The sequence below is a fragment of the Myotis daubentonii genome, chromosome 18 (genome assembly GCF_963259705.1).
Source record: "Myotis daubentonii chromosome 18, mMyoDau2.1, whole genome shotgun sequence".
NCBI classification, from domain to species: domain Eukaryota; kingdom Metazoa; phylum Chordata; class Mammalia; order Chiroptera; family Vespertilionidae; genus Myotis; species Myotis daubentonii.
In genome coordinates this window covers 19,162,283-19,175,701 of record NC_081857.1, presented here as the reverse complement: position 1 = coordinate 19,175,701, position 13,419 = coordinate 19,162,283, and the positions used below count along the sequence as shown (strand labels likewise).

Here is a 13,419-nt window from a genome sequence, read left to right as displayed (position 1 = left end):
GTATATATGTTGTGGTTAAAAATAAAGGCAGATTGCTGAAAGATAAATTGGATTCAGATCACATTTCCTGTGACTATTAGGAAGATGAAAGTATTTGTTGATGGAAAAGAAAAGAGGATTATAATAAGGGCTATGAGAATCTCTGAGTATTGAAATGCTTCTAACATCAAAAAGAACATTGAAAACTTGTATAGGGCACGCAATTCATGAAAGGTCCCATGCTCTTGTTGGTTCCTGCTTTATCAGGTGGAGAAAAGCAGTTTAGATAATAAAACTATAGAAAATATAGCATTTATGGTAATTTACATACCATCTGTGGCGGGCAGAATAATGGCCCCCAAACACATCTAGTCTTAATCCCTGGAACCTATGAATATGTTGGATTCCATGGCAAAGCAGAATTGAAGTTGCAGATGGAACTAAGGTTACTAATCAGCTGCCTTTAAAATAAACAGATTATTTTAGATTACCTGGGTGGGCTCAGTGTTGTCACAAGGGTCCTGGAATGTGAAAGGTGGAGGTAAATAGGGCCAGAGGAAAAAAATGTGAGGATGGAAACAGGATAAGAGAGACCAGGAATTCTTGTTCAGGGACGTGGTAGTGCTCATGGGCTCAAGGAAGCAAAAGGTCAGTTGTTGGTTGACCTTCACCTTTGTTCTGTTCAGGACATCACACCCTGTTCAGCCGTGGCCCACGCACTCAGCTTGTGGAAGCGTGATTGGAAGCAGAGCGAGGGGCTCAGCCTCACCGTGACTAAGGCTTTGTTACTCTTTGCTCCCTGTAGCTACACCACTGCTTTGGGGAACCGGAAAGCTTAATTTGGTTGTTTTAGAATCATCTCCAACTACAAGCACACAAAGGAGAATGGAAATAAGTTCTCTTCCCTGCCGGGCTGCTTGTCTTTGGTAAATCTGTCTTTATTTTTGCCAAGTGGACCCTGCTGTCACCCCGCAGCATGGTGGGTCCTCCGTGGGAGCCTGTGTGACTGCAGGGCCCCCGCCTGACAAGGTGGCAGTGAGGGTTCTGTTCAAGCAGACACTGTTGGGTGTGTCAAGCTTCCCCATGGACCAGAGCCAGGCTAGCTTTCATTTCTTCAAATGAGAGAAATATGTTTCTGTGAAGTGGGTGTGTGTGTGTGTGTGTGTGTTTCATTTGGCAAAGGGAGGCAGGACATAGTTACCCTTTTTTTTAGAAAAGAATACCAAATTTCTCAGCAGGTTTAAAAAATGTGCTGCTGTTTGGGAACTAAAAAACCCCCCAAAACTGATGACACACTGAGAGGTAAGGTGCATATATCCTGAGTGGTAACCGGCCACTTTTAAACTTAGTTTTGATAATCCAAAGCAGTGTTGTTGTTTTTACCATTTTCTAGCAGTTGGTGGGAGGGGTTGATCACCAATCCCTGTGCCAATTTGCTAAAAACTATGGACCCTCTCTATAGAAAAAAAGCTCATCACTAAATGTTGCGTGCTGTTTAGAGATTCCACGACTTCCATGAGTTCATCCATAAGGGACTCCGCTGTGACCCCTCTCATCCCCCTGCAAAGCCGCCTTCCATGACAAGGGGCATGGAGATGGCTATTATGCCATTATGAGAAGGGCACTGCTCCCAGCTTACATTGTGATGGGGCAAATATCCTGAGTTTAGTTCTGAAAAAGAAAGTCAGTAATTCCATTAAAGTCATTTCATGGTTTAAAAAAGTATATCTCTGAATCACAGTTAGTTTGTTGTTTGTTTTTTTTTTTAAATCACTTTTCTCTCACCTGACATTTCATTTTTAACCTTTTGGGTTTGTGTGTGTGTGTGTGAACTTAACCAATGAGAATGACATCAGGCCCCTTGTCCTGGGAAATGTAATTCTTTTGCCTTTGGTCTCTGCTAAAGTTGCCAGTAAGCTCCAGTTTAGATAAAGTGATGCTTTGTTGAGTCTTCTTAAGCATGGAAGTAACTCGTCCTTGCAGTGATAGGTACCATGATCTACCCTGAGATGCAGTGCATATGATTTTGCATAGCTTATTTCACAGGGCTCTTGAAGAGCTGTTCATTAGCAGCTTTTTGTGGTTGGGGAAAACCGAGCCACAGGCCTGACTGATTTGATAATAATGCATTAATTCATCTTAAACCTGAGAAGAATTCTGACTTGTTAACATTGTGTGATTGTCAGCGTGTTGCCTGCCCTCTGGCCCCCAGTCCTACCTAACCTGTGTCTCCTGCTGTGACCCCACGAAGTGCTGCAGCGTGCTAACAAGGCGAAATGGCAGTTGACTGTTTAGTGTTGGTATGAACTGCAGTGCAGGGAGGGGTACTGATGAGCCACCATGCTCTGGGGGCAGAAGTCCAGCCAGAGAAGAGAAATGGATGACAAAGGCTTGGAATGGAAACTAGAAGAAGCCTTACAGCAAAGGTGTGGAAGCCATCATACCTAAGAAATAACCTTAAATTTGAATGAGAAATAAGTTACAGCAAGAGACACCTTTTTTTGTTTTCTTTCTCTGGATGAATGGTCATTATAAAGTCTTTATCTTGTTTTGGTCTCCTCTTTAGGCGGCTGCGGGTTGTGGCTGGGTGAAGGTCGGATTCGCAAGGAACATTTTATAGCATTTTTGTAACTGTCAAGTGAAACTGAAACAACAGGTGCTTTTTTGCTGTTCATGTTGCCTTAACTTGCAGGGACTTCTGTGGAGATAATCTGTAGAATTATCTTGAAGGGCAAGGAAGATGGAGGGCCCTTCACGACAAAGGCCCGAGGGGAGGCGGGCAGCTCTTTCTGGGTCTTCCAGCTTTCTAACCGTGGGCCACCTTTGCCTAGAGAACAAGGCCTTATGAGCAGAAGGCACCCCGTGGGGTTCTCTGCTCAGTGTCGCTCGCCCCTCCTTTCTTGCAAGAGAACAAGGAGTTTTTGCCTTGCTGCCTTTGACCTTTGCCTTCTTGAATAACCAACTCCTTAGTGGTAGCAAGACCTTTCCAAGGTAGGTTTGGTGGCCACACCCAGTTCTAAGGTCAGACTTGGGTGGAGAGGTGCCTGCCATGGAGGCTCTTTCTCAGAGTGATTAAAAACAGCCCCTCACGCCCTGGCCGGTTTGGCTCAGTGGATAGAGCGTCGGCCTGTGGACTGAAGGGTCCTGGGTTCGATTCCAGTCAAGGGCACATGCCTGGGTTGCGGGCTCTATCCCCAGTTAGGGGTGGGCAGGAGGCAGCCTATCAATGATTCTCTCTCTTCATTGATGTTTCTATCTCTCCCTCTTCCTTCCTCTCTGAAATCAATAAAAATATATTTAAATAAATAAAAAACAGCAACAACAGCCCCTCACTGATCTGTGGGACGCAGATGGGTCTCAGTCGAGGCTTGGCTTCCAAACATCTGCAGGCTATTTCACCCGTGTCATTCTCCTGAGTCAGGGTCAGCTTCTGAACATTTTTCTCATACCTGACCTGTGTTCTTGCAGGTCAGGTAAAGAAAAATGTCTCAGATGTTCACAGGCTGGGGCTTGTTAGGAAAGCAAAGACTCCCGGAGGTCCTTGAGTCAGCAGCTTCCTGTGAGGTCTCTCTCCTGGACTTCCTCCTCTCTGTTCTCTCCTTCCCCAGTAAGTAGCTTCTTCCCTTCTCTTCCCTCCCCACCCTTTTTTAATTCATGGTAGGAGAGGATATCAATTCATTAATTTAGCAAATGTTAACTGAGTGTCTTCTAGTCCAGGCTCAGGGGTTATAGCAGTAAGCAAGATAAGAGAGTAAAACCCAAGTCCTTACCGTGACCTACTAGGCCCTCATGATCTGTCCCTGTCACCTCCACGCTCATCTTATCCCCCTTCACTTACTCTGTCTCTCCTTGCTCACTGGCCTTCTTGCCACTCGGACACTCAGCCAGGCCCTTGCACTGGCTCTCCCTTCCTCGAGGATCTGTGGAGCCCACTCCTTCACCTTCTGGAGCATTTTACTTAATTTTCTCATTCACATTGGATCTTCACTGAATACCTCCTATGAAGCAGCCACCTCTGACCCTCCAATCATGTCCAGTCCTTACCAGTTTTCTTTTTCTCCACTGCACCTTTTCCTGTGTGACTGAGCATATGTCAACTAACTACATACACGAACATTTATCACTTATCTCCCTCCACTACAATGTACGCGCCATGAAAATAGGGGCCTTGGTTTGTTCACCACTGTATTTCCAGTGCCCAGAATAGTACCTGGGCATGGGTCTTAGGAAATATTCATTGGCTGAGGATGAAATGAGTGAAAGAATAAATAACTGAGTGAATGAATAAAAAGCTCAATGTTTCTAACCGCAAAGAATTTATAATCTGGTGGGGGGAGACATAGAATAAACAAACACAATAACCACAGCTCTCTGGTTGGGCAGTGACTCAGATGCTGGTAAGTCTGGCTGTCCCGGTTCAAATCCCTGCCCCACTTATTCGCTGTATTTTCAAGGGCAAATTACTTCAGCTCTCTGGGCCTCCTCTTCTCATCTACTAAATCGGAAGAATAGTAGTACCACCCTAGAAGATTCCTGTGAAAATTAAATGGAAAAAAATTATAGAAAGTGCTCAGCACAGTGCCTGGCATATGATAAGCTCTTGACAATTATGAACTGCTATTATCATTAGATGACTTGCCAGAATCAAGTGGAGCCTGGAAAGTTCTTCAGGACTTTGCCCGTACTGGTGTAGTGTTACCAAGATGTTTCTGTTTGGGGGCCAAGGTTGGAAAGGTCCCCTCCCAGAAAGATTGTCCCTGGCCAGTGTTGTATCTTAGGGATTCTTTGAACCACAAATATCCCTGGTCTTCCCTTCAAACACATATTAAACATTTCATCCGCCCAGATGGGCTCTAAACAATACATCCATCCCCTCTGGGAAAAAACTGTTTCCTGTTTATATATTAGCAATCAGTTAAACATTATGTTGGCTTTTTCTTTTTCTAGTAATTTTTAGGCTGCAGTAATAATTGCTGAAGGCTGTACTTTAGGAGATACTTGTAAATCTATCTTTCACCTTGTGATACAGAGAAAACCATGTCAAAAGTCATTCTGACCATTTGTGTTTTAATTTGTTTTATGAGTTACCATTTAAAAAAGGGCAGTTCCTCGTTGGTAAGCCTTCTTAAGAGGTTGGAGCTTTGATCTCAGATCCCAGGGAGGCTTCGCAGAAATTGGAGGTGACATTGTTGGCGGTTTGTCTGTAGCTATTCTACTGCCATTAATTAAACACACGCATCGACACGCCCTTTATTTACTCCCCTGGAGTCAATGAATTGAACTTGACTTTGGTTTTTGCTGGGAAGCCGTGAGAGGGTCCAGGAAACATCAAAGGAATGCCCTTAATCTAGTAAAACTGACTCTCAAATACCCTAAAGAGTTCTTGATTCCAAAGCTGGTCTAGCTTCTTTACTGTAAAGCATTAATTCTCCTTAATGATAAGAAAAGTTCAGGGGCACATAATCCCCAGTCCATTAAGTCCCAGGCACTTTAATTTTATTTCACTTCTAAAGGTCTCTTTTGTAAAATTGTATGTATATATTGCTCCGTGTTTTTTTTGTTTGTTTGTTTGTTTTTGCATTTTCATATTGCTTACACCTTCATGAACTCAAAGATCTTAAAACTTTATTTCTTTTGTATTTTAATTTTATATTTTTGGAAGAGTTGCAGCTATCCTAAAGCTTTTTTATGCTCCTAAACCTTTAGAAATGAAGGCACAGATAGGCTAAGACATTTGTGTAAGCAGATGGTGCCTTTGCAGAACCTAGTAGCTAGAAAGTCCATTGTCATGTCTGCTTAGGGAACCCCATGGAACCACTCATTTGCTCCCAAGAAATAGCCATCACCAGGCCTGCTGGGTGTTTTTTTTAATTTTTTTAATCCTCACCCAAGAATATTTTTCCATTGAGTTTTAGAGAGAGTGGAAGGGAGGGGGAGAGACAGAGAGAGAAATACGTACGCAAGAGAGACACATTGATTAGTTGCCTCCTGCACGTGCCCTGACCAGGGCCAGGGATCGAGCCTGCAACCTAGGTACGTGCCTGGGACCCTTCAGTCCCCAGGCCGACATGCTCTATCCACTGAGCCAAACAGGCTAGGGCATGAATGCCTGTTTTAAGTTCTAAAGAGTAGTGAGCGGAAGAGACAAAAATCCTGCTCTCGTGGAGTTATGTTGTAATGGACGATGAACCCAAAGAGTAAATTATCACACATGTTGGCAGGTGTTAAAGGTGGTGGTGTTCGAGTTGGTTTGTGTTTTCAATAGGGTGGTCAGGGAAGGCCTCCCTGAGAAGTGACATTTGAGGAGAGATCTGCAGGACCTGAGGGAGTGTGCCGTTGGCAGAGGTGTGGGACGAGGCAGTGGGGAGTGCAAGGTTCTGAGGCTGGAGGATGCCTGGCGGTGGGCGGAGCAGCCAGGAGGCCAGTGAGGCTGAGGAAGAGTGAGTGCAGGAGACATGGTCAGAGACAACCAGGAGCAGGTAGTTTAGGGCCTGGTGGGACAGGTAAGACGCTGGCCTTTTCTCAGAGCGAGATGGGAGCCGAAACGATCTAGTTTTCACTGACTGGGATCACGTGGCTGCTGCTCAGAAGCCAGGAGACTAGTTAGGTGGCTGTTGCCTTGCTCTAGGGCAGAGATGCTGGTAGGCTGAGCCGGCTGGAAGTGATGAGAAGGGTTTAGATTCAGGACATGTTATACAGGCGGAGTCAAAAGGATATCCTGGCGGATTGGGGAGAGAAGAGTTAATAATGTCCGCAAACTCCAAGACTGAGCACCCAGACTACGGGGAGTATTTCTCCTCTGCCACACGTGCATTATTGTTGCTGGTTCTTACTGGCCTCCAAGTTATTATGACAGTCAATCTGGTCCCGATTATGAATCTGCAGACACACTGGTGGCTGGGAGGGCTATCTGTATCATCATCTAGGCCAGTGATGGTGAACCTATGTCACCTCGGACACGCGAACTCCTTTTTTTGGTTGATTTTTCTTTGTTAAATGGCATTGAAATATATAAAATAAATATCAAAAATATAAGTCTTTGTTTTACTATGGTTGCAAATATCAAAAAAATTTCTGTATGTGACACGGCACCAGAGTTAAGTTAGGGTTTTTCAAAATGCTGACACGCCAAGCTCAAAAGGTTCACCATCACTGTTCTAGGCCCACATTCTGAGAAAATGGTCCTCACTTAATTCGTGAGAGAGAGCTTAGCTCACCAGGGAAGGTTGCTTAGTCCTTCTCCACACATCTGACTGCACCTGGGGCTCGTCCCTCTGGGAGCGGAGCTGTGGTAGGTGTGGGTGTCCTCCCAGCCAGCATCTCAGCTCTGAGTCCGGAAAATGCAGAGAAAGAGCGGCAGAGCTGGAGAAGCTCAAGTAAAGAAGGAGTAGGAAGATCAGGAAACTGTTAGCACAAACAGCTCTGAAGAGGAAATCACAGGAGCAGTAAAATGTGCGTCTTTTCTTTGGGAGAGTTTTTCCTTCTTACTTCTCTCACTCATGGCTCCCCGTTGGGAGAGAAAAGATGCAATATTTCTAAAATAACCAGGGAGAGGATTAATGGAGGTTGGGCAAGAAGAGCTCTCAGAGCCTCACTGCACCCTGCACCCTGCCCCACAACCTTGCTACTTAAGTCAACCCCAAAGCCTATTGTGAGAGAACAGGAGGACTCAGTTCACTATGGTGGTGGCCAAGGAGAGGGCCAAAAATTCCACTCTGTTTATTTACTAGGAATCTATCCCTGCATTGCTCACATGGGGTGGAGTAAATCTTAATCTGACTGAGTTGTTGTCTCTGGAAAAGCAAAGGGTAGCCCTGGAAGGCCTCTAAGTAGCAGGTGCAGGGCAGCATGAGGAGGAGCAGGGAGGGCGGAGGCCAGTGGAAAATATTTCAGGGAGGCCAAGAAGTCCATAAGGCTGACGAGCTCGAAAAAGGAGCAGGTGGATGGGAGGGGGCAGTTAATGCCTAAGGGCACAGACTGGAACCTACCGGGATAGGGGGAGAAGGAGACCGACCAGACAGACTGGCATTCCGTCAAACCAGATGGTGGATTTTTATTTTTAAAAGGATTTTAAATCCTAGAAACCAGGAACCATAAGGGTGGTGGGGCCTTTAATCCCATTAGTAGAAGATAAAAGTGTGCTCTTTAAAAATGTAAAGCCACCAGTTATAGAATTTCTATCATCCAAACTTTGGCACAGACTGTCAGCTTAGGAAATTCCAAGGAATCTCTGAATTCGTCATTGATGGGAAGATGAACTACAGAAATAGTCTAAGCATTATAAGTGAATGTAAAGACGCCTGAAGAATTCCAAGTAAACTTACTACATGTACATTCTGAACCAAATAAAACATGATCTATTTGTATGAAATAGACTTGCTTACATACAGAGTTGGAAGAATAGCTAACCAGGGACTGATCAGTTATTTAGTAAATTTTGAGTACGTACTGAGCCAAATTTTAACATTTGAGCACCTGTTGCTTCCTAAAATATTGTGTCCCAGTGCTCCCTTCCCTAGTTGCTGTGTCTAGGTCAGCCCAGCCTCAATGTACCCATAGCTGCTCTCCTGAGATATAACAATTCTGCTCTTTGGTCCTTGTCTCTATCTCAGCCATCACTTGAGGGTCCAGAATTATTTCCATAATCCTTTTCGAACAGGACTTATCCTCGAAGAGACCACAGTCAGTGTGGGTTTTCACTTTGTGCTCACTTGTGGCATGTGTGAAAGCTGTGTCAGCAGGGCCGTGGCTGGTGGACGCAGTAGAGGGCTGGGGGTGTCGAGTCATGTGCTCAAGAGTTCACGAAGGGCCCTAGCCAGTTGGGCTCAGCGGATAGAGTGTCAGTCTGCGGACTGAAGGGTCCAGGGTTTGATTCCAGTCAAGGGCACATACCTCAGTTACAAGCTCGATCCCTGGCCCTGGTTGGGGTGCATGCAGGAGGCAACCAATTGATGTGTCTCTCTCACATCAATGTTTCTCTCTCAATGTGTGTCTCCCCCTCCATTCCATTCTCTAAAAATCAATGGAAAAATATTCTCGGGTGAGAATTAATAACAACAAAAAAAGGTTCACAAGGGTCATGTAGCATCTGATTATTCTGCTGAGAGGAAAAGCCTAATTTCATTTTTTAAAAATGCAAAGAAATGTTAACTACTAAGAGAAAGTTTAAGTAGGGTGATTCATTGTCACTTTTTTATTTAGAATAGGCCAATAGACCCATTAAATATCAGTAATCCAATATCATTTTTGATGCTACTTCATAAATATTTCTTTCCTGAATTATTCCTGAAAGAATGTTCTTTCATGGTTGAAATTGAGTAGAGTGGCTTCCAACACCATTGACTGGGTTTTGTTTTGTTTGCACCCATAAAGGTATGGAAACCTGACAAGCCCAAACTGTGAAGAAGATGGGAGCCAGAATTCACCGGAGTCCAGGACAGTGATCCGGAAGTGAGTGTCTTTTCTCTGCATTACAGGCTCTTAGTCAAGACTTATTGTCTGAATGAATATGGTTTAGTAGGGTTTTCTAAAAATTCCTTTGGAATATTGCCATTTTCCCCCCATAATGTATAAGCATATAGCATTATTTTTTTACTTTCTAATGACATTCATTTATTCATCCTGTAAAAATGTATTGAGCACCTGCTGTTTGCCAGGCCCTGTGTTAAGGAATACAGCCCTGAACAAAATAAGTAAGGCCCAGCTCTATGAAGTTTATATTTTAGCAGAGACAGACAAAGAATCCACGCTAAAAGGGAGGAAGGAGGTAAGGGGTCTAGATCCTGATGGAATCTGACTCACACTAAACCAGGAATGCGCTTTCTGGTCTGGGGATATTGGATCAGAGTCCTCAGTGTGGTGCAGGCTGGGCTTTGTGACTATCCAGGCAGAGAATCTGGAAAAAGCTATGAGGCAGGAACACTGTTCAAGGAACAGTGGGGAGGGGAGTGAGGCTGGAGCAGAGTGTTTGAAGGGGCAGTTGCTAGGGGATAAGATTTGTAAGGTAGGAGGAGCCCCGGGTCATGTGGGGACTCAAAGGCCTTAGGAAGGACATTGAGTTTTATTCTGAAGATGTTTGTTTAGAGGTTTTGAGAAGACTAGTGCTGTGTCCTGATTTGGGTTTTTAAAGGTTTACTCTGGCTCTGACATGACAGTGGGGATGGGAGCAAGAATGCCAGCAAGGAGCCTTTTAAGGGTCCAGGCAAAGGATGATGGTAGGTGGACTTGAGGTGACGGCCGAGGAACTCAGCTTCTGCAGTGTTGACGGTGTTGCTGACAGGATGTGCTGGTGGAGAGGATGGGGCCCATGAGATAAGAGGAGGCCAGACGCCTCCAGGGTTGTGGTGTGGGCAGCTGTAGCACAGAGCCTCAGCTTTATGTGTGTCAGTAACTTATCTTAGACATGTTCATTTTGAGGTCATCCAAGTCTAGCTTTCAGGGAAAAGTCTGGACTGGAAGTATAAATTTGAGCATCCTTAGTTTCTCCATGGTATTTAAAGCTGTGGGACTGCACGTGACCTCCTGGGGACGAAGGGTAGCTGGAGAAGAGAGAAGTGCAAATGAGTTAGGTTAGGGGGCGAGATCCTGAGGAGGTGTTTGATTCAGCTAGGGCACCAGAACGCGCTTCTGATCCGGCGATGTTGAATCAGAGCCTTGGTTCCCTTCAGTGTTTGGAGTTAGGAAAGGAGAGGGTCCCGCAGAGGAGCCTGGAACAGAGCGCTGGGGGAAGGAGAAGAAAGACGTTAGGTTCCAGAAGACAAGCAAAGAAAGGGTTTCAGGGTGAGGAGTGACCAGCTGCGTCTGACGCTGCCCATAGATCAAGTGAGAGGAGTCTGGGAAGTTGACTATTGCTTTTGCAATGCTTTGATCTGTTGTTTGATTAGCACAGATGTGGTTTAAGAGAGGATGGAAGGGGAGGGAGAGGGGATGGTGAATTTGACAACTTTTTGGAGTTTTGTTATAAAGGGGTGGAGAATCATCTAGGGGCAAGGGAGGGTGTTTTCATTGTGTATATGTTTTGTTTTGTTTTTATAATGGGAGATCGTTTATGCTGATGATCTTGGAGACAACCTGGAAAAATCCACGATGCAGGGGTGGGGGCTACCACTATTGCAGTGATACTCTCGAGTAGGTGGGATATATCTCAGAGGGCCTGGAACACTGGTAGCAAATTCTCATTTTGGGGCTAAAAAATCCTATGGAATTTTTATCTCAGAGGATTAACCCATGGATTCCCTTCTTCAGGAGCCAGGGATGTGAAGGTTAGAAACTGTCTTTTAAACCCCCAAATTAGACTCCAGGTAGTTTTATACTTTTCTTGGATGAGCTATAACTTTCCAGAAAATAGGACACACCAGTGTAGATATTTTAATGCCAAGTGCAAGATGTGGCGAGTGGAATGCCTTATTCTTAGAGGGCTTGGGGAATGCTTCTTGGAGTTGACATTTGACTTAGGTCCTAAGAGGGGTGGGTGAAGATTTTGGTGATAGAGCCATCCAGGCAGAGGGAACCGTGGGGCCATACCAGGGACATGCAGTGGGCATGACATTTTAGGTAACAACACAGAATTAATTGGTGTGGCTGCTTCAGAGTACATAGGGTTAGGGGAAGGGAGTTAGTGGAGCTGAAGGTAAATTGGGGTTATATCATGAAGAGCTTCAATACGTCATAAGAGGATTTGTACAAGAGGGAAATACTATGAGATAGAAGATTTTGGAGAATGGATTACACTTAGTGCCTTCTTACTCAAAGTGTGGTCCTCAGACCACCAGCCATATGAGCACCGGCTGGGAGCTTGATAGCAATGCAGAATCTCTAGCCTCACCCCACCTAGATTAAAATCTGCATTTTAACAACATCCTCAAGTGAGTCCTCTGCACTTTAAAGTTTGAGAATCATAGGATTAGAGGCTTTTTTGTTGTCGTTCATTTTGTTTATCCATGAAAACGAACTGCCATAGTAATTATTTTTAGAAGAACCTTTCTCTGATGTGTCTTTTTAAGCATATACAGAAGAAGAGGTACTGTAAGAATTGAGTGGTCAGCTTGTCAAATGTTACCTTGACCAGAGTCAGAAATGAGTGTGTTGCTATCCACGCTCATTTGGAATTGAGTCAGATCTAGAGCTTCCATTCAACCAGCCACGGGAGCTCTCCCAGATCAACAATCTGTACAGTGCCCAGAGCCTTGCTGTTTCCCAGGGGGTGTTCGAGATTCAATAGGTTTCTGGGAAGTAGTAGTTAAAGAAATTGATTTGTACTTTGGTGGTGAAGAGTCACCCTCGGTGTTTTAAAGGCTTGTTATTATAAAACGAAAGCGTCATTCAGCTTCATTGTGTACCAGGAACAGTGAGGTGGGTGAAACTCCAGGGTAGGCTGTCTTATAGGGCTTCGGTCTTAAGCATTCAGGCCTTTACAAAGCGCTTCACATAGGACTCCCCCGAGGCCGTCATCTGGCCACAATGGTCCTTTCCTAAAGCCTCACAATGAATTGCTGGGAAGTTCTTGGCCCTTTTTCTCAGACTGAGTTGCCTTTTTAGAAAATTAGGCCTGATGAAATATGCCCCTTTCTCTTTTAACGGGTTGCTCTGTCCTGCAAGCACTCTGAAACCCCTCTGTCTGCTGACCTCTCTCTTCCTTCCACTTCCCTTTCCGCTGTTTCTTACTGTTCTTCTTCCTTCCATTTCTCCTTTTATTATTTTCACCTCATTTCACCCTTACCATTTTGCTCTCTTTTTCTAAACGTACTCTGTCCTGATCATTCTGTGACTGGATGGGGTCACTGCTCTGTCTTTCTGAGAGGAAGTCAGGGGCCTGCCCTCGCCATCCATAGGTTGCTTACTGAAAGCGTCTGCATCACCCAGAGCTCTGGCATCTGAAGACCAAAGGCTTCCTGGTGGCTGATGGGTGTGCAGGAACTAGGACAATATGGGAGTTCTCAACGGGCAATTTTGTCCTCAGAGGACATTGGCAATATCTGGAGAAATTTTGGTTTCAGGTCCATGGGGAGCCACTATTGGCATCTTGTGGGTAGAGGCCAGGAATGCTAGGGAACATTCTACAGTGCACTAGTGAATTATGTGACCCTTTGTGTCCAAAGTGCCTAGGGAAGAAATCTTGCTATATGGTGATGAGGCTACCATCTTGAGTATATAAATCTATGTAAAATTAGGACCATGCTTATTTGGCAATTTGTTTGTTCATATCCCTTCTTGTAATTGGGAGAATCAAATGCTGAGGTGGCCCAGGTGCCAGCCTCAAGGAAGGTGGAAGGTTAGGGGCCCTGGCTAAGGAGCCTGGAGAACTCAGACTTGAGCTCCCTGCACCCCCCCCCCCCCCAATCACTCTGTCAGTGACCAGCCATGTGACCTGGTCCCTTTACCTCTCTCAGTTTCGGTTCTTTACCTGAAACATGAGTGCTTGGAATATGTGAGCTCTGAGGT

The 13,419-nt window shown here is 45.0% G+C and overlaps 1 protein-coding gene across 2 annotated transcripts in view; it reads left to right on the top strand.

Moving 5' to 3' along the window:
* Positions 1–13,419, top strand: part of RGL1 (ral guanine nucleotide dissociation stimulator like 1) — a 214,563-nt gene that overhangs the window by 144,647 nt on the left and 56,497 nt on the right. For both annotated transcript variants that reach the window (XM_059673768.1, XM_059673769.1), the window contains one exon: positions 9,352–9,429. In XM_059673768.1, the coding sequence (XP_059529751.1) occupies positions 9,352–9,429 (78 nt within the window). The remainder of the gene's footprint in view (positions 1–9,351; positions 9,430–13,419) is intronic.